The sequence below is a fragment of the Nothoprocta perdicaria genome, unplaced genomic scaffold (assembly GCF_003342845.1).
Source record: "Nothoprocta perdicaria isolate Ctin4 unplaced genomic scaffold, notPer1 scaffold_84, whole genome shotgun sequence".
Taxonomy (NCBI): Eukaryota; Metazoa; Chordata; class Aves; order Tinamiformes; family Tinamidae; genus Nothoprocta; species Nothoprocta perdicaria.
The window spans coordinates 2,467,585-2,493,570 of record NW_020456132.1 but is presented as its reverse complement, the minus strand read 5'-3'; the positions used below and the strand labels follow the sequence as shown (position 1 = coordinate 2,493,570).

At 41.8% G+C, this 25,986-nt stretch overlaps 1 protein-coding gene across 1 annotated transcript in view; it reads left to right on the top strand.

The window, feature by feature from the left end:
• The window catches only part of ERC1 (ELKS/RAB6-interacting/CAST family member 1), a 267,410-nt gene that overhangs the window by 31,024 nt on the left and 210,400 nt on the right, over nucleotides 1–25,986 (top strand). Inside the window, exon 3 of the mRNA XM_026052172.1 lies at nucleotides 18,317–18,733. Coding sequence (XP_025907957.1) covers nucleotides 18,317–18,733 — 417 coding nt within the window. The remainder of the gene's footprint in view (nucleotides 1–18,316; nucleotides 18,734–25,986) is intronic.

The following is a 25,986-nucleotide window of genomic DNA, read 5'->3' as shown; positions in this document are numbered from 1 at the left end:
TTTTTTTTTTTTATCAACTGCTATCACTTAAATTAGTTGTCTTTAGATTAAATCTGTGCCAACTTTTTCCCTACTTTTTTCTAGAGTCAAGCATAGTAGATTAATCGGGAAGAATTGTTCTGTCCTCTCAGTGTAAAACCAATCAAATAAGGGATTTTCCTTTGGGGTGGCCTATCATGGTTACATTTATTGAGTGTGGCATGATATGAGGATTTCTGAACAAGGTTTTTCTCAGAAGTAAAATCAAAACTTGAGCAATTGCTGCTCATGACAAAAATGCTGCCTGCAGCAGAATACTGACTTCTCAGAGCAGCTTTGGTTTTGAGATGCAGAGTTGCAGATGAGGTACAAGGAATGATAAGACTGAGATACGTAATCTTCAGAAGTTTGAAGCAGAGGACATATACAGCGAAAAATCCGATAAGTTGAGATCAGTGCTAGACAAAGATAAGGTTGTAGAGATCTTGTGTGTGYTCAGCTGGAAACAGGGACAGGATTTGTAACCCGGTGAACTTCTCCTTTCCCAGCAGTGCGCACCCTCAGCCCCCCTGAAGGAGTGCGGATCCTGGTTGCTTCTACCTGGAGACCAAAGCACTATGATTTTCCGAGATGAGCCCTGCCTGCCCTGGGACAGGGTTAGGCCCCGCTGGTTTGGATGCTGATGAGCATTTCTCAGTGAGCTTTCTCAGGAAAGACGTCTGTCCAGCTGGGCACGTGCCAGCTGTATTCCGTACCTAGGGGCTGAGCAGGAAATAATCCTGTGACTGTATATGTTACTGTGTCAGTTGGAGTTAGCTGCTGAAACCGGCTATTATGTGTATAATTGTAAGTTTACCTAAACCTTTTGTACTGGGGCACAAATGTAAAAAATCAGTTAACTTGAGGCAGTACAAGATTACAAAGACATATCTAGTTCTCTGAAGTGGTGGGTGTTTTGGAAAGTGTGCCCCACAGTGCTATGTGCTTTGGGGTGTGATCAGAGTGATAAGCTTTTTTCAAGAACTAAGAACACTTCATTTCAGCCCTGAAATCTATAGATAGTCTTCAGACCATCTCTACAGCAAGGATATTGAATATTTCTTTTTTAAGAAAGAACTGCCCAGGGAGGTTGTGGAGTCTCCTTCTCTGGAGATCTTCCAAATCTGTCTGGATGCCACCCTGTGCCCCGTGCTCTGGGTGTCCCTGCTGGAGCACGGGGTTGGACTAGGTGATCTTTGGAGGTCCCTTCCAACCTCARCCATGCTGTGATTCTGTATGTGATTCTGTGTCTCGAGGCTCTGTTGCTGACAGAGTATTTGGAAAGTAAAACAAATATAGATGTTAAGCAGAATTTAAAAGGAATGCAAGAATTATGTGGGATTGTGGGTTTTTTCTTAGTAATGTGTTCGGGGCTTCTGTGATATACAAATCTTCTGTCTGGTGAAGCTGATCTAGGCATCCATTTTGTCTGAGTGGGGAAAAAAAGGTATTGCACTCTGTTACAATTTTACTTTTTCTGTTGCTGCACTAACCGGTRATGTTTGCAAAGGCTCAGAGAAAGTGGGCCAGGAAGGGGGAGAGTAGGCAAACGGGATTGYTTTCCAGGCAAAGCACAGGGATTTATCCTGGTATGCCTTACACATTTTCATTTCAATAAATGTCACATTTGGCCTTGCAAACTTGCACTGGATTAAAAAWTTTTTTTTTTCCTAGGTCTCAATTTATACTTGACAGATGAGGAGAATTTGGGGCTTCAGAAGCTACTTTCTTCTGTATCCCAGAAGTAAAGCGCATGACAGACAGATGAGCTCTACAGGTCCTCACTGTTACAATCCATTTTTGATTTTTTGGTCTTATTTCTGAATTTACACACTCATGTAAAACATGGAGCTCTGAGATGAATATCCTTGTTCAGATGCTTGTGCCATGCTTCAGCCTTTGCCAGGAATGATGGTTTGGCAACTGGAGCTCACAGCGTGGAATTCCCTTCTCTCTGTCTCTGRCCATTGCTTGTTCAGGTGAATCAACAGGTGAAGATGCTTCTCAGAAGCTTTTTTAGAAGAAAAAGCAGTTGCTTGCAAGATTGTTTGCATAAATGCCTTTGAACCAGTGAAAAACACTAGATTGTATGGCATTTCTATCCATTTTATCTCTATTTTTTACAGATCTTGAACAWTTATGTATTTTCAGTTTGATACATAGAGAAGCCAAAGAACCTGTTCAGTCGTGCTGCAATAAAGCTAAAAGCATTGGAGGCTTCCTGAATGGCCAATTAGGAATGATTCATAAGTAGTTTCTGAAAAGGTTTATCGAGAGCCAGTATTCATTCAATGAGAAATATGACTTAAATGTTTTTATCGATGCAGTTTTTACCCTGTATCCATTTTGAGTTATGGATATTGCAAGGCTGCCTTCAGTGTTGAGAGTTTCGTATCGATGACAATGTATGCAGAATTCCTTTCTAGTCTTCTGTAGGTTCCTCTAATTCTCAGTGATGTGCAAGATCAGACAAGATGGTTTTAAAGCTTTTCTAAAACAAAAGTTTTTAGCTGTCAATCCTATTGCAGAAGTCCACTTGAGCTTCTGTCTGATTCCCACCCTAATCAGAAATATTTCTATTGCTCACTGAAAATCCAACTTAATTGCACCTTGAGTGGCTTGAGTATTGCCGAGGGGGTTGTTTCTTGCTTTGGAAATTCTCATACTTAGCAGAAAACCCTCTTCTGAATGAGGGGAGAGAAAAAAAATCTGTGTGAGTATTTTTATTTCAGTCAGGAACTAAATGTTCTCATAATGAAAATCCATGACTTTGGGTTTCTCAGGCAGTGTGTTTGCCTCTTAGACCACTCTTAAAGTCCATCTTGCAGTAACTTTAATGCTTTCCATTCTGGACGGTTATGCTAGGTCTCTTCATTGCCTTAGCTACCCCAGTTGTTCTTCATGCTTGCTCATTGCTTAGAGATTGAACCCTTCAAGGGGATGCTCTGCTGCCTCTTAAAGAGGGCAGGAACTCCTGTAGAAGTTAGTGTAAGGTGATGAATTCTGTCTTGCCATTAAAGATCTCCTTTAGCTGCTGTCATTTCAGCAAGGGGTGAATTGCAGAATATTAACATCAGAGATTTTCTATATGTTCTTTCGCAGGGGTAATGATTACTGCAGGCATATTCTAAATTTATCCTGCAATTCCAGTAACAATCAGGTCTGTCTGACTTTCCAAAGCAGTATTCAACATAAGGGACTTGACCTACCCAGAATAGACATTTTCAAGTACCTTTATTAGTGTAGCCAGTATTTTGCAGCCTACAGCTGAGAAGGTAGAATGTATAGCATCAAAAAGCCACAGGTTTAAAAAAGCCTAGTGAAGCTTTGCATGTGCTGTTTATTGTAAATTCTGTTACAAGTATGGATTTTTGTTTTCTTCCCCCTTGCATTTCTGAAAGAATGAGAAAAGTTACAGAGATGGAACAGGCACATACGTTTTATCTGTTTGGCAGGGAGTGACAGGGAATTCTGCAATTGCTCCATTTTGAGCTTAGAACAAGCAAAATGCCTACAAGTGCTTTTCCAGGAAACTTGCTTCATTTTTGCCAGACTGTTGATGAGATGGCAAATGTTAGAGGATGCAGTGGGTACAGTTATGTGCAGCACAGAAAGCGGTTAGGGAAGCAATCTTTGTATTAGAGAGACTATGAACATGGAAAGCAAGGGTGAAAATATTGCCATGATGCAGCCAAATCAGTGCTGTCTTGTTGTGAAGATGTGGGATGGTGTGTTGGGCCCAGTCTTTCTCAGCACTCCTAAGGCAGGTCCRTAAGTTGGCAGGCCCGTAAGTTGATTTTTCCTTGCAAGCACAGCACCCCACCAGCACAAGGAAAATTAAACCCAGAAGGTGTTCTTCTCACTCCCTACACTTTTCTTCTTCCCTGCTTCCCATTCCAGCCCTTGGCCACAATGAGTTGCCACCRCATTGCTTGGTGCAAGCTGCCCAGCACCCGATGGGCAGGACAGCAGAGTAGCTGGGAGGCAGCAACTCCCCTTTGCTGCCGGTTCTTTTCTTGTCTTTGATCATAGAGGGATGTTGTGCAAAGCCTCCACTGGCAAGAAATCTTCCTATGTTGTATGCAGGATGAGGTCTCGAATGTTGCACTTGTTCTATGGTTTGACAGGATCAAGTCCCTCACAGGGTTTTCTCACATTTCTGGCCATATCTGATCATTTGGTGCCTTTCTTGGTAAACAAAATATCTGAAAAGAACGTGCTAAATTTCAGTGKTATCAGGTTGCTCATAGCCTCTCGGTCCAGCGTTCAGTTTGGTAGGGCTAGCAAATCTTCATGTGGGCAGCTGAGTATTAGACTCTGAGTATTTCATCTGGTCTGTAGCTCAAGTTCTGGAGAGCARTGCTTTTTATTTAAACTAAGATAAATGGCAGCTCCTTATTCTTGTCACCTGGTGAAACTATTTCCTAAACCACCACCAGTGCCACAAGTTAGGAAAGAATACCCATCTGCTGTGCTATCTGCTCTCAGCTCTGCTYCCCAATCCGCAGTCTGTAAGCAGCAGATTGATCTTGAGATCTTCCAGTGCTGGTTGTGGCCCAGGGTTGCAGATTGGCAGCAAGAATGAAGTCATGTACTTACTTGCAGTAGGTTACTTGCTATGTATTGCTGTGCTTGGGCAAGCTGCTCCCTGTTTTACACCCTCATGTGGGAGGAATGAGGTTTGTCCGTGCGGATGCAGATAGCCAAAATGTTTTGGACTTGTTCTTGTGGGATTTGTGCACTTTTGCATCGGTGCCTGAGCAATAATTTCCCTAAACTCTTAATGTAAAAGAAGATTTAAGTTTGGGGTAGGAGGCTGGAGGAAGGTGATGTGRATAAAGCCCTCAACAGCTTTCTTGTGCATCAATTTTTCCTATATTAATTTTCTATTATCCATCATCGGCTGTTTTTTTTCTGTTTGCCAGTTGCTAGTTGATGTGTGCTCATATCCTGGAAAATACTGAACACGGGATCAAAGGTTGTCAGCAGAGCACCTTTTATCTTGGATTGATTTCTTTCGTCAGTTAATGGAAAGATATATTTCCTGACCTTCTTAATAGAGATGACTAAAAAGAATATACTTTTATTGATCTATTAAAAAATGGATCACGTTTCACATATGATATTAACTTGAAAATATTARTCATTACACATATCTGCATGCTAAGATTCTGCTTCCCTCTAGTGCCATAAGAACCTCAAATTCCTTTCATGGGACAAGAGATTCCCAAGAGTTTGATGTGACACTTATTCTGTTCCATGTGAACCATGTTACTTTGGAAGCAATCCATGCTGTGAATGGAAACAGGTTCTAATGGAAGTGTTGTACACACATGCAAAACAGCTGAAGACCAAGTTCTGAAAGCTCCGTGTCATGGCTGGTTTMAAAAATAGAGATCAGTTGATGTTCAGGTTGACTTTTTTTTACAGAAACCTTCTGCATGAGGATCCTTTCTTTTTGATATAGCTGCTTGGTAGAGCAGCTTTCTTCACCTACACTCTGCCTCCCCCATGAACTGCAGTGCAGGGATATGGATGGGGTTTGGTTTTTATTCACTCTTTCGTCACAAAGACAGTATATTGGGATGAAGAAATTGCTCAGCTGCAAATACTGGGAGAATAAACTGSAAAAGCATTGCTCTATATATGTACACCCTCTTTCAGATTTTCCTTTTGGCAATTTTGATTTCATCTTGTTCTGTCCACTGTGTCCAGCGTGGCCTACATCCTTGTGTTTTACATGACTCGGAGTGACAGATTTATTTTTCTTGTCCATCAAAGATGGTTTCTGGCCATGGAAAAAGCCAACTCCGAAAAAGAAGGCAAAATTAAAGTGAATCCTGACACCTTGTCRTAGCACTTTTGATAATTTGTTTGGCTTATCTGTTGTTGATCCTTTTTTTCCAGCAAAACTGTAGCTTTAAAAAGCTGAAACGGATAGTTGAGGGTACTCTGTCCTTACCTTTGTTAGTGATTTGCTCTAGGTGTCACAATGTTAGCCATGGGAACAAAAACATAAAGAAAATATCTTGAGTAGAGATCTTCCCCATATTAACTGACATGTTCAGTAGGTGCCTCTAAAGACTCCTTTATCTGTTGAGCTTCTATTTCTGCCCATTAAGCTGTTTACTCTTTCTGATGGTCTCAGTTTCCTTTCCCTGATACAGAAAAAAACAAAGGAAACCTCAAACTGCACTAGGACAGGCTCCCTGTTCCATTTGCAACGCTGGAGATTAAAACTGTCCTCTTCACTCTATCCGAAGATTCTGGGCAGCAAYAAGCAGCTGGCAGATATAAATATCACATCTGAGATGATTCAACAAGGAAATTTTATTCTCAGCCCTCTTTTGTTAACCAGACAATTTTATCCCTTATTACTTTGTTTTTAGTTTTTATTGGTGTTATATGGAGGAAAATATAGTTTGTGTAAGCGGGGATGCATGTTATTCACAACTTCTGAGAACTTTAAAGGTCTGGGAAAAAAAATAGTCTGTGCCATTTTAAACTTTTCAGTGTAGTTACCTGGAGTTGTGTGGATTTGTGAGGTTGCTTCTGTGGGAGTCAAGGGGGAGAACGTAGGATGCTACTGTCCGGGATGGAGCAATGTCAGTGGCTCCTGCTGCACAGCACCCCCATCTGGCTCTCCTCTTCCYCGTCCTGGTTTGCAGACATCCGAAACTTGGAGTTTTGGGACTCCCAAAAGTCTTGGGAGCATCACTGTAGAGCAGAGACTTAATAACTAACTTCATGGTTTCTTTGATGGTTCCCACGATAAATATTTGGGTTATCTTGGCRTTCAGTGACAGAACTGAACTCATTTTCAAGTCTGGGACCTGTTACTTTTGTTACCTGTCAGTGAGGGCGCATTGTGTTTATTAGTCAGAAAGAGGATGACCATGATGTTCAGACTAAGGCTTGCAGCAGCACAGCTTGCACTTTGCAGGCATTCGTTTGAATCCTTTCTTAACCATCCCATTTTACATTTCCCACCTGTTTGTGTAACACATACAATTATGCCAGCAACCTCTGTCATCTTCAACTATCTTTTATTTTGTGAATATTTTCCAGGTTTAATCTTCTACCTAGAGATATGGGGTATCTTCTTCCCTTTTCCTATGGGAAACATTGTGAAATAAAACTTTGGACTTAGCTGATGTAGAATAGTATTCAGAGTTACAAATAACACTTCCTTTTTCTTGCCAGTGTGAAAAACAGCACACGCCTCCTGCCTACAGTATCTTCCTGTACTGTCTTTAACTCCATCTCTGGACCCTTGTATCACAGAGTATATCAGTTAGGAGGCTGAGGGGTAAATTACCTTGGGTGAGGAAAAAATAGCTTTAGAAGCAGCAAATAAAAATTACATTTCTACCACCAGAATATTTCTATTTATGTCCCTTCTTTTCCCTTTTCAGATGCTTCAGAGGTGTCGAAAGAGAGTTTATGATTTTCCAAGTCTTTTTGAATCAGTATTTTATGTGGCAGGAGCAACGACTCCTTGTCTCTTACAGTTTTTAAGCCATCATTAATATATTTTGAATACTTGATACCAATATGTAGACACAGAAACAAATGTCAACTGTCTTCACTTATACTGAGCAAGAATATTTTGTTTTTTAATGCTGATTATTATCTCATGATCACAATGATGAGATTATCTGTCACTTGTTCTACTTCTACCAGTTCCCCACTAAATAAGATTTTGTGAAGGTCTTGTGTTTTATGTTTTATTGCTATGGATAAATCAAGAACCTTGTCTAATGATTCCTTTGAAAAACCACCTGGGAGTCGCACCATATTTGTCAATGAACTCTTTTGCTTTTGGAGGGTTGTGCTGTATATTTATTGATGATTCTGTCAGAATTGAAAATCCCATGTTCCCAAGCTTTCATTAAACTAGGAATACGTTGGTCACTTCTGTCTCGTAAAGTGGCAGTAACTCTGTGCTGTCACAATTGGCCACCACCATCACTCCATGCTGATGCAACAGGCTAATTATCCTTTAACAGCATACCTAATTTCTACGGGACAATCCATAAGATATTTCTGCAGAAGCTGGGCCTCTCATTTTATAGTCTGATGTTAAGCAGTCAGGATCCTGCGCTGCTTACAGACCTTGGGAGACTCCATGGAGAGGGAGCCTTCGCTGCGGTTGTGCTCCAGCTCCTGGATATTAATCCAGCTTTGGAGAGTGCAGCCTTAGAACTGGTCTCCTCCAAAGTATAACACAGCCATTTTTATCTGCCTGCAGACGGAGTTGAAAGCACTTGGGAGCTCAAGTTAAGGCTGTTAGAGGTACCCACAGAAGGAGAATGAAAGCCATGGACTTCCTTCTGCTCCCAGCTGCGGGCACCAAAAAAAAGCAGTAACTGAAAGGCTTCTCTCTTCCTTCTGTCTGTCTATGGTCTTGAGTTCTCAAAGGTGTCTTAAAGGTTGCTGTTTACCACTTAAGAGTGTGTTGTGATGAGCTCTAATTCTGACTTTCTGTTGGAGGTTTTCCCCCATCCCTGTGCTGTCTTACATGATTCACACAGAGCCGTATGCCTGGGCTGCAGAAAAGCTGGTCATTCATGGTCCTCAGAGCAGGAGGTGGCAGGGAATGTTTCCCGAGCAGATTGTTGAGCTGCAAGCTTTCCCTTCCCCAGTGATTCATGAGCAGGATTGTAAGGATACAGACATTAGCCTCTGGGAAACAGAATGTACAAACTTATCTGAAGAATTGAGACCGGAGTCCTCACTTATTCTGGGCCACAATCAGCAGGAAAACATAGAATTTCCTGAGAACTTGTRAAAATGTGTCCTAATAATGAGATACCTGCTCACAAAAGGCGAGGAGCCCTTAGCGTAATCCAGTTTCTGCAGGCCAGGGCCATGCTATGCTGAGACTCAGAGCATGTGAAATGTAAGTGCTAAGGAAAATGGCATGATAAAAAAGCTCTTTGAAACATGCTAAGCTTCTAATGCAGGCACACCTTGGGAAATGTAGACATGTGGCAGCTGGGGCTAAGTGGTATGATGTTGAAGGTAATTTTTTAAATATATTTCCTCTGTATATTCTTACCACCTATGCTGTTTGTGGTATCTGCAGGAGAGTGCAAGCTGGTTCATACCTTATGCAGCCAGAGAACTGTCAGAATTATATTCATAGTTTAAAAAATGATAGCTAAACTGGTGTTTTCAGGACTTCACTAAATCTGCCTATATTCAGTCAGATTTATATTCTTATCACACAGGTGCAGAGATTTCTTCGGAGTAACTTGTATTTGTGATTTGTACATCAGGCATTCCAAAGTAAGTGTTCATAGGCAGGAGTTTTATGCCTTACAATTGAAGCTCTCTTGCCTGTTTTCTTCCAGAATAARCTGCTTCATGCTTACCATAGGTGAAATTCTGCATATGGACAGTACAGAATAACTGATGTGCTGTATGTTAYCTGGCAGCCTTTTGAATGCACATACACTTAGTTTAAGGTGATATGCATTGCAATTTTGGTTCTTTTGTGGTTCTAAGTTTATTTGGTTGCTTCTGATCGACTTTACTTTTAGATTTTGAATTTAGTCCCACTGATTTGTTTTTGGTACAGGCAGGGGAGATGTAATTGGGCTGCTGCATAGTGCTCCCTCAAACCAAATGAGTTATTTTGTGTGAGTCTAGTTCAGCTGACAAATGTATTACTGACAACTTAAGCTCTTTATCTATAGCATTTTTTATCATCTTGCCCTTCTGCTCGCTCAGAGATAATTCAATGTAGAGTTGCTCTAAAATGCAAGTAAATTTCTGCAGCTTTCACAAATCCTATTAAAACCATAGCTGCATTTCCAATCTAAGCCAAACACTAAAAATCACACATTCATTCCCATTCGAACAAGGCCTCGACGCCCCCGGCCCCCCGTACGGAGGAGTGAAGCGTTTTTGGAACCGGCAAGCCCTGTTTCGTCACGACTCTGCTGGGCAGCTGACACGGGCCCTTTTCTTAGCTGCCTTGCGTGGGCCGCAGCTGAATGTCAGCGGGGACTCCCTCGCAGAGCCAGGCCCTGGCCGTCAGCACAGCCCGTTCCCCAGAAACGCTGCCGAAACGTTAACTCTTTGCGGGAGGAGGGTTTCCCTCCTGCTTCTGGCTTGGTTGGCGCGCGGTGGCCGGGCATGCGACTGCGTTTGAGATTAAAGCTGCTCATCCTCTTACAAATGTCTGCGACATGCCGAAGTCGTGATTGCAGAGGCAGCTTCGCTGGCAAGGAAAGCACCCCTGAGGTCCCCTGTAGAGACCATCCTTTYCTGGTATTGCCCCTACATTTGAGGGAAAACCTTATTAGATCTTCCTTCTGACATAAAATGCATTGTATTTTTTGTATCTTGTATTTTCAAAATTGCAGTAATATACTCATGATGATCTAAGGATAAAAGGCAATAATATACCCATGATGATCTAAGGATAAAAGGCCATGCTTGTAGGTAGAGGTAGAGTCCATCTGTTTCAGACCCTGAAGGGCTTGTGTAGCTGAAAGCTTGTCACTTTTTTCCAACTACAGATCTAGCTGGCAGACTAAACAGGCTTAGCTCAACATATAAAATATCCTCTTCAAAAACCTACTATTTTGTTCAGTTATTATAGTAAATCTCCATCTCTTCCTATACCTTTATACCCAGGTTGTATCCTGAGCACTAAATACAGAGATATATAAGTTGTAATAAATGCAAAGCTGTCCTATGTCTTTTTAAGCATTTACTGTTTCCTCCATAAAGAACAACTTGATGGCTGAACAGACTACAGGATACTGCCAAATAGATGTCTATCACGAAGCTGTCATCCAGTACAGGATGTACTGGCAGTGAAGGTTAACAGTAAAACTAATCAGTAAATTTTCAGTAATTAAGTTTGTCAGTAATAATTTTAGGAGATAAAATTTTGACTAGGGRAAAAAAAAATCTCCAGACCGGAATTTCTGATTAAGACTTCAAAAAAAGTTCCTGCCCTTTAGCAGGAAATAGAGTTGGCCAGGGATGCTCACTGGGGTGCGGGAGGTGCATGTGGGCATCTGGGCAAGGTCAGAGCAAGACTTCCAGCCTGGATTCCAACCTCTTGGGAGAACATGCCAGCTACCACACTGCTTTTCTGCAGGGCTTCTATTTCATATCTTTCTGGTGAAACTCCTATAGAATATTTATACCACCAGAGAGTGGGGCTGCTTTATGGTGCTCAGATGTTTGAGATGTAGGTTCAAATGTCTAAGACAATGAATATTCAGGGACTTATACAGAGAAGAGTTATCTCTTGATCCCTTCTGTAAGAATCTCTTGGGTGGATTTCTGGCTTTAGCCTGGATGGAGCTCGTTTGGAATTTGTGAAGGTGGCGAGTAGAAACTTGAAACTGGGTCTCACGGACTGATACTGTGTTGAAACAGCACGGTAGGAATTTTTTCCCCTTCCTTTCCCTCGCTCTGCATTCTCTCTCGTTAATTTAAGAGGCTTCACTGTTCTCCCCGTGTGAGAGGAGTGGCTTTGAAAAAATAAAATATTTCAGTTTTGTGGGATGCAAAAATGCTTCCCACCTCTGTGACACATTTTTGCAACACTGTATCATTGATAGTATGATATGTTTTCCCTTGTTATTGGGAAAGAGTAAGATCTTATCTCCCAATTTTCCTGCTCATTAAAAGGTGTCTCTTGAATATAATGATTTAAAAAAAAAAGTAATTAAATTTATTCCAAAAATGAATTTTCCTGGTTAACCTACTTCTTAGAATTTAAATCCAGGGGGAGCTTAAGGAGAACTTAACTACAGAACCATTCAGTGCCTAGATGCATTGCCTCTCTTGCAGGAGCTGCCACATTAGCTTAGGCATTCAGGGTTCCTGAATAATTTATGGAAAGAGGTAGATATCTGATGCAGGTAGTTACAGTCTCCTCAGTATGAACAGCCTAAGTCGGACAATTACAAACAAACACCCACATTCCTATTGGAACCTTAAACACCTTTAGCTGGTGKGGCAAGCTCAGCCTTGCAGAAATGAGCATTTAAATCCTTTATTTAATAAAGCACAATTTAATCACGCTTTACAATGTAATCCTTTCCTTCAAATTTGTGTTGATGGTAATGATTGCCTCCTTTTGATGTCAAATGTAGGTTAGAATATAGGCCTGGGGGATAAGGTATCAATTAAATTCCCCTTTCTGTCCRAGTCTGTTCAAATCCATGTCTCCCACTTCCTTTGGAATGATAAGATTGTAAACATTAATTTAATTGGAAGGAAATCTGTTCAGATCTCTGTTCTTCTTGTGCTCTACCCATTAGAATATGAGGCCATGCTCTCTTTGGAATTCCCTGTCAGACCTACAGAATCTTTAAATATTTCATAATTAAAAAGAAGAAAACTTCAACATGGAGATGAAAAGAGCTGCCCGGAGCAGGGTTCCCAGACGGAGGAGGTGGAGTGTTTTATCCCCCTGGCAGTGCAAGAGCAGGACTGTTTCAGGGCCCTTTGTCAGCAACCTTTGTGTCACCCCTTGCGATCACACTGTGGCTTGGGAGTTCATTGTTGCCCTTAACTGACCTGCCACGGGGTGGGAAACCTGGGATTGATTCCTCCTCGGCAAAGGAGAAAATTCAGCTGTATGATTAGAGAGCAAATTCTGTGCTGCTGGATGAAAGGCACCACTTGTCCCAGTGTAGAGCCCAGTCACCAAACACGGATGTGCCCCGTGCAGGTAACCCAGAGCTTGGGCCTGCACCTTGGGCCTTTCAGCGTCTGCCTTTGACAAGGTGCTTTGTCAAGGCGCCTTGATAAGATGCTGTAAGGAGGAGACACAAGTGTACGTGGCACATGATCAAAAAACATTTATTAGGGAACTTTACTATCAAAAAGGAAAGTGTTTGTGATTTGCAGATGTGGTTTGTAGTGTGATTGACATTACTGGAGAATATATGCAATCCTCCCAGAGGTGTGAAATTAGCGCAGTAAGCTTCAAGCAAAGAAGTACGGTAGAGTGAAATTGCTGTATTTTAACTGCATTATCTGTATTACACTATATAAGGGAATAGCTACTGATATCTGTTGGGCAGAGCAAGAAGTTATCAAGCTCAGCGGTATTAAAAGCATTTTTGCTTGTCTTGTTTTACATAAGACAATTTCAGCAGAAATTTTCAAGTTTGAATGAGGTCCCTAGTCAGATCCTAGAAATAGGATTAAGYGTTAGTGGTTAAGGTCACAGCAATTTGAAAAATATATTGCCTTTCTGAGATAGTTACTGATTTAAAAGTGAAGTCTAAGAAACGAGTGAGAAACKGAAAAGCCTTGCTTGCTGCTTATAAGGAAAATGGTTGTTTTCTTTGAAACCATGTGGAATAAAAGCTATTTCAACTGAGAAAAATCAATTCATTTATGATGCTAACTATTAAAAGGCATTGCAAAAATCACTTTGAAAGCAGGGGGCAAAAAGGACCACTTTGCATATTGTTTGGATATTGGAAGGGAGTGGGTGTCAAAAGCATAGAATATGCTCATGTGGCTTGTTTTCCTGCTACCTTGCACACAATGACATTTGTTTCTTTCCAGCTGGGCAATTTTGAGAACAGTGGTAGAAATTCATAAGCAGAGTACTGACCATTCCTTCCCCCCCCCCCCTTATTTTTCACAGAATCACAGAATGGTTGAGGTTGGAAGGGCCCTCTAGAGATCATCTAGTCCAACCCCCCCTGCTCCAGCAGGGACACCCAGAGCACGGGGCACAGGGCGGCATCCAGGYGGGTTTGGAAGATCTCCAGAGAAGGAGACTCCACAGCCTCCCTGGGCAGCCTGTGCCAGGGCTCTGGCACCCTCACAGGAAGGAAGTTCTTCCACATACAGAGATGGAACTCCCTCTGTTTTAATTTATACCCATTATCCCTTGCCTTGTCACTGGCCATTGTGGAGAAGAGTTTGGTCCCTTCCTCCCTACATTCTCCCCTCAGGTACATATATATATATATAGATATATCTATATATCTCAGGTCCCCTCTCAGTCTTTTCATCTCTAAACTGAACAGGCCCAACTCACTCTGTCCCTCCTCATACGAGAGATGTTCCAGTCCCTTAATCATCTTTGTCGCTCTCCACTGGACCCTCTCTAGAAGCTCCATATCCCTCTTATACTGGGGAGCCCAGGACTGCACCCAGTATTCCAAGTGCGGCCTCACCAGAGCTGAGTAGAGGGGCAGGATCCCCTCCCTTGACCTGCTGGCAACACTCCTCCTGATGCAGCCAGGATCCCATTGGCCTTCTTGGCCACGAGGGCACTGCTGCCTCATGGCTAACTTATTGTCAACCAGGACTCCCAGGTCCCTCTCAGCAGAGCCACTTTCCAGCAGGTCGACCCTTATTTTTCCCCTGGAAAACTGAATTCAAGGCACTTGCTGACCCTTTCTGTTGAGTATTACATGGCTCTTAGTTTAACAGATCCCCATAAATAACATTTGTCACTGGTGTTGAATTTTATTTCACATGATATTTTCTGAAGTTTTTGGTTCTTTGGCCTAGTGGTTTTATGGGGCTTTCTGTGTAGGCAGTTTTGGGGCAATAATTTCTCTGGGACTGTGCAAAACAGAGTTTTGGTAGGAAACCTGGATTGAAATTTCACATGAGTTGGAACTGCAACAGTTTTGATGGAGGAGCTCAGTCATGGTGATTTGTTCCATTTATGCTTATAAATAACCCAAGTTTGATTTTTGAGACAGCATTGAGTACAGGAAGTCATTTCATTTTGTAGATGATGTGGCTGTTGAGAAGCAGCTCTTTCCTCACCGGGGAGAAAGGAAGTGCTGAAGAGGCAGTCTGTGGAGAGGCAGGTGGGAGCACATGGGAATGTGGTGCTGGAAGAGCAGCTGGGCTGCATGCATTGGGTTGCTCAACCACAAATTAACTCATGTGTGGAACTGCAAAATTATCAGTTGTTTTAGGCARTTCTCTTACTACCCTTTTAACAGTGCTGGGTTGGCTGGTGTCCTTTAGGTACAGGTAAGGCAGAAGTTTTCCTTCATTCAGAAGGTTTTCTCTTCCAGCTTCATCAACAAATGTGAATGGAGCAGATCACAGCAGCCCTGGCTGTACTGATGCACCCTGGCGTGTTTGCAGCAGTGCCTCAGTGTTACAGCAGGGAGGTTGTGGTTGTCTGACACGCTTACCTTGACTGTTGTTTGGAAAAAATGACAGTAAATGGAAATGGAATTCTTTCCAAAAGAAATGGATTCCCTCAAGGTACTTGTGTTCTTGTGTTGCTAGTGCCACCTTAAAAAAGAAATCATAAAATCATTATGGTTGCAAAAGACCTTCAAGATCATCGAGTCCAGCCGTAGATCCCTCAACACCTTGCCTGCAAAACCATATCCCTAAGTGCTTCATCTACACATTAAGCTACACATTCATTTGCCATTATTGTCTCACTCTCTTCCCTTTCTCTGTTTTAAAAGACATTCTCATCACCACAACTTGGCTCATAAACACCTTACCTTGACCCAGATAGTATAAATGATGTTTCACAGAATTCACAGAATTCACGGAATATTTAAGGTTGGAAGGGACCTCTACAGATGATCTAGTCCAACCTTCCTGCTCAAGCAGGCACACCTACAGCATGTGGCACAGGGTGGCATCCAGGCGGGTTTTGAAGACCTCCAGAGTAGGAGACTCCACAACCTCCCTGGGCAGCCTGTTCCACTGCTCTGTCACCATCACAGTAAAGAAGTTGCTCCTCACCTGGAGACGGAACTTCTTRTGYTTYAGCTTGTGGCCATTACCCCTCGTCCTATCGCTGGCCACCAGTGAGAAGAGCTTGTCCCCTTCCTCCCTGCATTCTCCCTTCCTGAACTTATACATATTAATCATACCCCCTCTGAGCCGTCTCTTCTCCAGAGAAAACAGGCCCAGCTCACTCAGCCTCTCTTCATACGAGAGATGTTCCATTCCCTTAATCATCCTGGTTGCCCTTCTCTGGACCCTCTCCAGAAGCTCCACGTCCTTCCTATACTGGGGTGCCCAGAACTGMACACAGTACTCCAGGTGCGGCCTCACCGGAGCTGAGCAGAGGGGCAGGATCCCCTCCCTTGACCTGCTGGCAACACTCCTCCTGATGCAGGCCAGGATCCCATTGGCCTTCTTGGCCACGAGGGCACACTGCTCACTCATGGTTAGCTTAGGACTCCCAGGTCCGTCTCCGTGGAGGTGCTTTCCAGCAGGTCAAYCCCTACTTTCACTTTTAGTACCCTAAGTGATATGACACACAAGTGRTTAGAGTCAGTCTCATGTGAATATTCATTCATTTACAGATATTTGTGTGACTATCTACAGATCAACATAGCTGATCTTGAACCAAATTTCAAGAAAATTGATCATCAAAAATTCAACAGAAACATCTTGAACCTATAAGCATCCATCAACATATAAACATAATGTAGTGTTAGAAAGAAGTTCATTATCCTGTCACCTAATATGCCTGTGCAAAATTGCCATACAGATTCTACAATCTGAATTATTGTTTTAGATGACCTGAATCATCATATTTTGTTATTGAAATAGATGAGAAAGAATTAAGAGTACTTTAAATCAACCATGAAGCTGCCTCTTGAAGCTGATCTCCCTTTGTGGTGATGCCAGAAGAGGTAGTTCCCTCCTTTCTCCACCAGCCCTGTGGCTGCCCATTCCTGATCCTCCTGTGCCAGTATGAGCTGGTACAGACACACAATGCACTGCATCAGGATAAATACTTTTTTTTGATTTCCAGCCAGGTGAAACTGGCAGCTGAGCCACCTGGGGACAAGCAGAGAGCTGGACTCAGCTCTCTAGTGGGCTGTCTGTCAACTTAGACCTAGCTCTAAGCTGATAGCAAAGCAGCACCTTTTCCTCAGAGAAACTTCTCAGGCCAGAATGCAAAAACAGGGGAAGTGCTCAGTCTGGAATTAGCTCCTTTATGCCTTCTTCTGTACAACCCAACTGACTTAAAACCTTTAAAACAGATTTAAGTTAGATATCTGCGTTTCCTACCTATTGCATTTGTGTAAGAATTCTGATAAATATATTCTTGCAATAAGACTTCAACTCCAATCTTCTTATGTGTTTCTCTGTACAAATATACTGAAATTTAGTACTCAAATTTATGTCAGACATATTCAATTGGCACCGTCTTTAGATTACAGACCTTAAAGTGTTGTCTCTTCCATTAAGCTTGATAATAGACTGATATAAAGCTTGACTTAACTAATGTCTCAGTTCTAGTCAATAGTTAAAATAACTATATTAGAGACACTGACATTTGTAATGTGAAAAGAAATCCCCTAGATCAGTCTCTGAGACCTGCTCACATGAAGGTGAGACTAAATTGTAAGCAACTGATGCTCTTGAGAAGAATGGAGAGGCATAAAGCTCAGTGGATAGTCTGCTAATCAGATATTTGTTCATAGTACTTACATCTTACTCTCTTCATCTTTCTGTCTTACAGGGAGGAAAATAACATTTATCCAAATATAATTTGAGGAGTTCTTTCTTCCCAGAATACTTGTCCTTCACCTGTATTGTTCTGCTATATTTACAGCCAGTTAGACAGGATTTAATGTCTCACACGAGTAAAAATTACTACTGATCATTTGAATGACTGCATATTCCTCTTTGTAAGGCAGTAGTTTCTGTAGTTTCCATTTTTTACTAAATCCCTCACACAAAACATAGTATGGCGTGCTCCTTGGTCAGTGTATATCTAGTTATCTATAGTTGTTCTTATATTCTTAACATACTAAAATCTCTAGGTCATATCTGTACTGGGAAATCTGTACAATGAGCGATATTACTGCCGGAGACCCGGCAATAATAAATCTAATTTATTAGATTATTTGTAAGTTCTAGTAGTCATGGGTGCCGGTGCTTTATCAAGGAGGTAGTTGTAGTCTAGGACCTCTCATAGAGTATTCTTCCTGCTTTTAAAGGATAGACTGTTGTACTTGAAGCACTCCAATTTTGCCTGCCAACATTTTTCCATTTTAAATGGTGACTCACTGAGGCTGGTGGAAGTGGGAGAGCAGCATGAGTAAGAGATTTCTAAGGTTGAGCAAACTTCACCAAGCACAAAAGGAGAGACTTGAAATATTATATAGAATAACCTCTTTCCTCCTCTAAAAAGGACATGAAGAAATTTTCTGCTTTCACAAAAGAACATGGGTCAGTGTTGTGGGTTCCTTTCAGTTGGTAGTCCAGGAGGGCTGAAGTGACTCGTGTTGTTCTTTACTTTTTTCTTCAAAGGAGAGAATCATCTTGTTGTGTTGGTTTATTCCCCTAGCACATGCAGATGACTATCCAGGCTCTCCAAGACGAGCTTCGCATCCAGCGGGACCTGAACCAGCTGTTCCAGCAAGACAGCAGCACTCGGACCAGCGAGCCCTTTGTGGCCGAGCTCACAGAGGAGAACTTCCAGCGCCTGCATGCAGAGCATGAGCGCCAGGCCAAGGAACTTTTTCTGCTGCGTAAAACCTTAGAAGAGATGGAGTTGCGTATTGAGACACAGAAACAGACCTTAAACGCACGCGACGAGTCCATCAAAAAGCTGCTGGAGATGCTGCAGAGTAAAGGTCTGTCGGCGAAAGCCACCGAGGAGGATCATGAGCGAACGAGGAGGTTGGCTGAGGCAGAGATGCATGTCCACCACTTGGAGAGCCTTCTGGAACAGAAGGAAAAAGAAAACAACATGCTGARAGAGGTAAGTGATCAAGTTCTGGGTTCAACTTCTGCGTTCATCTCTAGTCTTCAGCTCTAGTTCTCCCTCTTGTCTCCCTCTCCAGTCCTCACCGGTTTCCAACTGTAAAGAAGGAATTTCCAGTCTTCTCTATAAAGCTGTATTTTAAATTGCAGGCTCGCGGAATTTGTTCCTGTGTTAAAACTTCCTTACGTTTTCCTTGTGTGATGGTTTGGAGGGGTGGTGTTTCAGGTCCTGTTTTTCTCTTGGACTTCATGTGAAGTTCAGGTAGTGAATTATCACACAAACTGTAAAATTCCTTCTTCTGTTCTATTTTGGATTGAGAGAAAGTAGCTACCTGTATTTGGGAGAGAGCTTAGAGAAATCTTTGCCGGAGTAATGGGTGATTGCTCTGCAGTTTCCATGGAAACAGTCATCTTGCTGTGAAGGGTATTTGATAAAGCTATTAGCTGCCCTGGATGCACAGCCAAAAAAAAAAWGATGACTTAAAGGCACACGGCTGCAAACAGCGTAAGCACTGATCCCTCCCTCTGGAATAAGGAAAGGAAGCCCAGCCATTTTATCGGCATCGTGTGGGAGAGGTGCAAGATGGCAAGTATCCTTCTGCATTTAAGCATCCACAACTAATGGCAGTAGAATGTAAGCTACGCAGATCCTGCAAAGAGTACCTGAGGATCTTAAAAAATAATACTTGCAAACCAATTAGTTGCTGCTTAGCCAGTGTCCTTGAATTTCTTGTCTTTGCTAAATGGGTTTTCCTCTTGTAGTCAAGCAGCCGTCTGGGGCATTGTAATACTAATCTCTAAAAGGCTGGGATTTCAGTGGGTTTGTGAATGGGTCTGTGTGTTTATGTCTGCATTCACTAGTGAAAAGGTTTGCCMTGAAGACTACTTTATATACATCTGTAGATTGAATGTGTGAAGTAATAGCGATACATGCAAGTCAGATGTGTGTGTATGAATTTAATGACCTGTTCTGTGCATTGCCTCCCTATTTTGTGGTTCAACACTTTCTTTGAAAGCTTGGCACATATGCAAGATGTAAAACCCCTCTCTAAAAAGGCATGGGAGCAAGATCATGCACAGAATTTTTCGGAGATGACTGTCTGCAGCAAACTCTTAATGCATCTTACGTATGTTTTCTATGGCTCGCCCCATTGTACTTGTGCTCTTACAGGCSTTTATATAAGAAAGCTAGAGCCCACTGCATTTCTGAGCCAGATTTAGGCCAGATTTATTTTTTTAGAGCAGTAATCTCTTGAGTGTCTGGAGTGAAGATAATATATTTTCAGAGTTGCTACACCACAGTTTTTCCTTTATTTAGCAACCACTGGTAATTCTGTTCCAATTCTTGTATCTATTTCAGGAAGAATCCCAAATGGCTTCCATTTGTTTCTGCTTTTAAGTCCAGCAACATAAATGAAAAGCTGGCAGGAGATGTGTAGTTTTTTGGAATGGGCTTTCCTTTGCTTCTTCTACTGATGCGTAGATGCTGAGAGATAAGAATTCTTGTTTCATTCACACATAGCTGGATATCATCTATAATTTACATCATAGTAATCTAAAATATTTCCAGGAGAAGATAGAGATCGTTCACTGAATTTGAAAGGACAAATGCAGTTTGTCTAATATGTTTTAAAACCAATTACTGCTTGCTGCCAGCCCAGTTCTGATGCAGGGAGAGGAATAAGCAGGGCATGCTGTAATCTGCAGCTCAAACCATAGGTTTGGTTTTGAACCCAGCCTGGAAGCTGAGGACTCTACCAGCCTGTGCAGAGATGACAAACTCTCCATATGGAACTGGGTCGCTTCTAGAAGAGATTATTGGCACCAACCTGCTGTACTTGAGCTCAAGAGCAAAGTACAAGAACGCATTCAGGTTCCTCTGCATCCATCTCTGTCGTGTGCTGGGTTCCACGAGGGAGGAGAAAATCGAGGCATGTTGTTGAACCGTGACTGCATTTGAAACAAGTGTGAAGTCAGTAAATTGGTAAAGCTTGTTAGCTCAAGTGAGTATATTCAAAGAAAGCTTGTTCATYAACTTGCTCTGCCAGGAGACATTTCAGAGTTGCTATCGCTGTCACATTCTGAAGTTTGCTCAGTGCAAATCCTCGTAGGTGTATCTTAGGTGCATTACAATCCTCAGCTCATTTTCTATTATGTGTTTATCTGTATTTCCACATTTTTAGGTTATTTTAGCCCTTTGCTATCACWAAACTAACTGCAGTTTCTGAAATGCTTTGGTGAAAACTATCTGTTTTCTTTACAGTTCTCGACTAGCCTGCCCAGTATCTGCAAAGTAATGTCAGACCATTCTCTAAATACTCCGTTAAAGTAAGGATTGGCCTTTCAAGGAGGTTTCCACTTGCTGGGAGTTCACTACTAATACTACATGTTTAACACATCAGAAATACCGAGCAAACCATCAGGAGTGATTTTTATCATCTTACCCAAAGTTTGGAAATGTCAGAACCCCTTAGCACTGCTCTGCCTCAAAAGCATGTTAGACTTTTGGCAAAAGGTGCTTGCAGAGAATGATACTTTATCTGCRTCAGAAAGCACAAAAGTATCCCTCATTTTTCAAGTTAGAAACCTACATATAATTCAAAGGGTGATGCTGAGAGTCAAGCCCATCAGACAGTTTCTCATGCTCTGCAGGTGCAGTGACCAGCCGTTTGCCCTTGAAAATTCAGTACGAATTAATTGATTTCTGCAGCTGCTACTATTACTGCAATTTTACTAGTTCACTTCCCTTATTCTGATCAAGATGAGGAGTTCTGTGTAAAAGCTTACATCATGCATGTCAGGAAGACAGCAAGGACAATGTCTGTCCATTCTTCAAGAAATGAAACAAAAAATGCAGACCTTAAGACAGTCTGCTATCTTATGCAGAAAACATTAGCTTACCCCTGAATATTTACATGTTTTGTGTAAAAACACAACTCTACTTTGCCTTTTGTTTGAGAGATTTAAGAAAGTGATTGTGGTGAAGTTTTCACTGCATCAAACAAGGACTAGGTTCTTGATTTTCCCTGGAATTAATGCTGTCTTCTCCTGAGCAGAAGAAGTTTTGTGAGAACTCTTAGACTAGTGGTTCTATAAAAACATAACAAGAGAATAACAGTGCAGATTGAGGGCATGCACCCATTTAGTCCAGTGTTCTGCCTGAAACAGTGGCCATGTAAGAACAGGGCAAACACAGTATTTCTTAATGCTCTCCCAGGCTATTTACAGATCAGGGATTTCCTGAACTTTCTAGGATTGGTAAATTTGGTGTCCTCCATGGATCTGTCATCCAAGTACTTGGTCATAGTCTCCTTGAGCCCTTGTAAACTATTTTCCCCTGCACCATCATGTGGTTCTGCAGGTTCAACAGAAGCTTCTACTTCTTGTCGCCTCATCTTTTTGGTTCTGAACCTGCCTCCCATTAGCTTCCTTTAAGGTCTCTTGTGCTTGTACTAGCAGACAGTCTAGAAGACATTCTTCCTATCAAAGACATCCATCACCTTTGACCATCTCCCAGAGCACTTGCTCAGCCTCCCTTGCCCAGGTTTTGGGTAGTGGCAGGTATCCCCATAAGCAATCTTGACGTTATTGGACATTTCCCAAATGTTATCCTGAATTCCAGGTGACTTAAGCAATCTTTCYTTACAAATCTATGGGAAAAATTCTAACCAGCATAATGTAAGGATATGTTTGGCAACTCACTGACACAGAAGRCAGTCTTTCACTAATGCAAGATAATGAAAAACTAAACGTCTTTTTTGAACATGTGAACAGAGACATGCATCTGGATGCTCTAAGTTCAGCAGATGGTTTGTGTGACTGCATGACATTCCTCCATTCTAGAAAAAAAGTTCCAGCTTGTAAAAATGATGGCTGTTTCTTTCTGTTTTCTGAAATTTTACACAATATTATTCTATATTGTTGGTTGGTATTCTAGACTTAACTTTCTGAAATAAGTTTGTTACCAAGCCCGCATGAAATGCTTGATTAAATACAGGAACTTCCAGAATAACTGACAAGCTGTAAAGTGCAACCTCATTGTTCAAAACTCACCCGTTACAGAGTTATTAGTGATGGCAGTGACAGCACATATTTCTAAAAATAAGTTTGCTGAATCCTTTTTGACATCCAGTTCCCTGCAAAAAGGCTGAATTCAGCCTGTCGAAATGTTTTCTCTGTTACCCAGAGCAGTAGACACACTGCAGCTTATGAAAGAATATTACATGATTACATCCACATCTGCTGTTATAGGGACTTGGAGTACTGTCTTCAGAATGTATTTTTCAAGGACAGTCCAATTTCACTACACCAACTAGATTAAACCCTTCTTTTTTCCCTTTGAACTATTAATTAATATCTTTCTCTACTAAGAAGTATTATTTGTCTGAAGAGAGAACTAAGACCATATACTTCCAGTGTCAGTGGAGAGGTAACTCTGAGAGTTTTTAGAGAAAATGGACAAAATTTCCCATCTGTTTGAAGGAAGCGATAAAAACAAAATTATTTATATTGATTCTACCCAGGGAGAGGACCAAAGAAAAGGTATACAGTGTATGTTATAGACAGATACACTCARCTTTACTGGTGGTTTCCCATTGCCCTACCTCTCCGAAAGGGAAGTCAGCAGAGACTTTACAACAGTAATTAGGTGGTGATCTGTTTGTCTGTGCATAATTACTGATCAAGTTCCTTCTCATTAGCCTTTCCCATACGTTATGAGCCAAACACACGTTTGTTCACAGCAGCACGATGGAAGTTGTGTTGTCCAGAGCATACAGACCTACCCTCGCACTTCTGCTCGGGGAGGGGATACCTTTGGTACTGTCTCAGATCCTAAGAAGCAAGGAGGACGTATGAAGACAATTTCCCAAATGTGTTCATCTCTTGCAGTTGGCCAGTGTGCTTATCAGTGTCAGGCGGATACACCAGTGAAACTAGTAGCCTCCTAATGGCTCGAGTAACATTGCTCAGAGACCTGATAATAATCATGACGCTGACCTTAAGTTTTTGCTGAAAAGATGCTCACGAAGCTAGTTCTTCCCTCAGAAAAGCTTTACCGCGTATTTATAATGAAGGAGATGCAAGTCCTGCAGGTGGCCAGTGATGGATGGTGCACGGTTATTATTAATACCTTCATGAAAGAGATAAAAAGGAACACTCCTTATATGTTAAGCTGTGATCTTGTAGCTAAGACGTTCTCCTGGGAAATGAGAGCGGTGGATTCCAACTTTCCAGCTAAGGAGTTAGTGAAAGTGGGGCAAGAGCATGTCAGCATCTTTGCTCCTAAAGAATGAAACAGCCATTTGATGCAATAGACCCAAATTAGACATGTAAATGTAGGAGACAGATCTGAACTGTGAATCCAGGTATGAAACAGATGGTTCACCACAGCCTCGACATTTGGAAACGGAAAGAGGGCTATATTTGTAGAAGGTGTCCTCAGGAGTCACTTCTAGATTCAGGGGCTGTATGATACAGCAGTATGGGGTAAGGAAGGAATTACCAGCATTAGCTTTGCATTTTTGTTTGAGAAAAACAGGTGTTCAGTAGTAAATTACAGTTTTAGTTCAATTATATTTTGATTTTTTTTTTAATTTGGCCCAGTCAAATAGCATGCCTTTCACTTCAAACATGGGCAAAACTGTGAACCAAGGAGTAAGGAACATGATGCTTAAAGAAGGAAGGGTGGTTTCTGTCTACCAAGTTGTTGCTGAATTGGTCCTTCATAAGGACACACATCGAAAGCTTCAGAAAGGAGGATGTGGCTGTGAATTTAGTCCTTTCACCTTCAGTGTTTGTTAAAACAAAACTCCACAAAGACCCGTTTATGAATTATGTCACAGTAAATATGCTGTTACCTAGTACGGTCTTGTTATAGAGCAATAAGCTAGTTTTCAAAGGGCAATGGGTGTAAGTTGAAACACAGGCAGTTCTATCTCCCTGTGAGGAAGAACTTCTTTCCTGTGAGGGTGMCAGAGCCCTGGCACAGGCTGCCCAGGGAGGCTGTGGAGTCTCCTTCTCTGGAGGTCTTCAAAACCCACCTGGATGCCACCCTGTGCCCCGTGCTCTGGGTGTCCCTCCTGGAGCAGGGAGGTTGCACTAGATGATCTGTAGAGGTCCCTTCCAACCTCAACCATTCTGTAATTCTGATTTAAATTGTAGCCCTTTTGAAGCAAGAAGTCCTTTATTACAGAGAGCAATGCCAGCCGTGCATAAGCACTTGTTATGTCTCCACGTTGGATGTGCTTCTGTCAGAACAGGCAGCAGATTCAGTAGATTGCAGCACAGATCACCTTGACCTAGCTTTAGACTAACAACCTCGATGCTGTGACAGTGGGACAGGGGCAGCGCAGAGCTCGCGGAGCCAGGTGAGATGGGCAGCACTGTAGGACCATCGGAGCACTGCGGAACAGCCCCTTCCAGGCTGCCCAGGAGAGAAGGGCTGGCCCTTGTCTGAGCAGACTGTAATCAGCCCTGCCAAGCTCTGCAAAGCAGCTCTGTTCCCGGGTGCCTGCGACAGTTCTTACCCTCTCCTGCTCCAAGCTCCCAAAAGGATTTGGAGATTTTAATTGGAGCAATTAGTGTTATCTCAGCGAATGCTTTTGTCTGATTCCAAGATTTTGCAACGTAAATAAGATAGGCTTTTTGAGAGCGTTCTTGGTTTCCTGGAGGATATAAATCGGTTTAGTAACTGGAACTCTCACCAACCTCATAAGAGAGGATGTGTTCCTGGTGGGTTAAAAAATAAAGCAGCAGCCTCAATCTGCTGCTGCCTTATTCTTTTGAGCCTTTGGAAGACGATAGCAGGGAAAAGTGGATTAAATGAAGATAATTTAAATAATTCCCATCTCTTGATTAGAATCGCTTGATTTCTCTAGAAATAGTTTAATATTTTGAAAACAGGTTGAGTCTTTGAACAATTTAATTTTAGAAATTAGGCTATTGCAGCTTCAGAGCAGAAGGCAGAAAGAATAAATTATACATGCTTTTTTTATTGTTACTGTAGTCAAGAATGGTTTACGTGAACTTTCTAAAAGAATAATAGTAAAAAATGCTTAAATGTGTTAAATGTATGTGTATAATGTTTATTTTCATACTTCCTCACTTCAAAGGCTGGTAATATGATGGTTCTTCTAAGGAATTTGAAAATTGGGGTAATATATAACATAGGTTATTTCTTTCCAGACTACAAAGAAATCTGAAATTGGAGTGGATTTATTCATAAGTGTTTTCAGCAGAAAGGACTAAGAT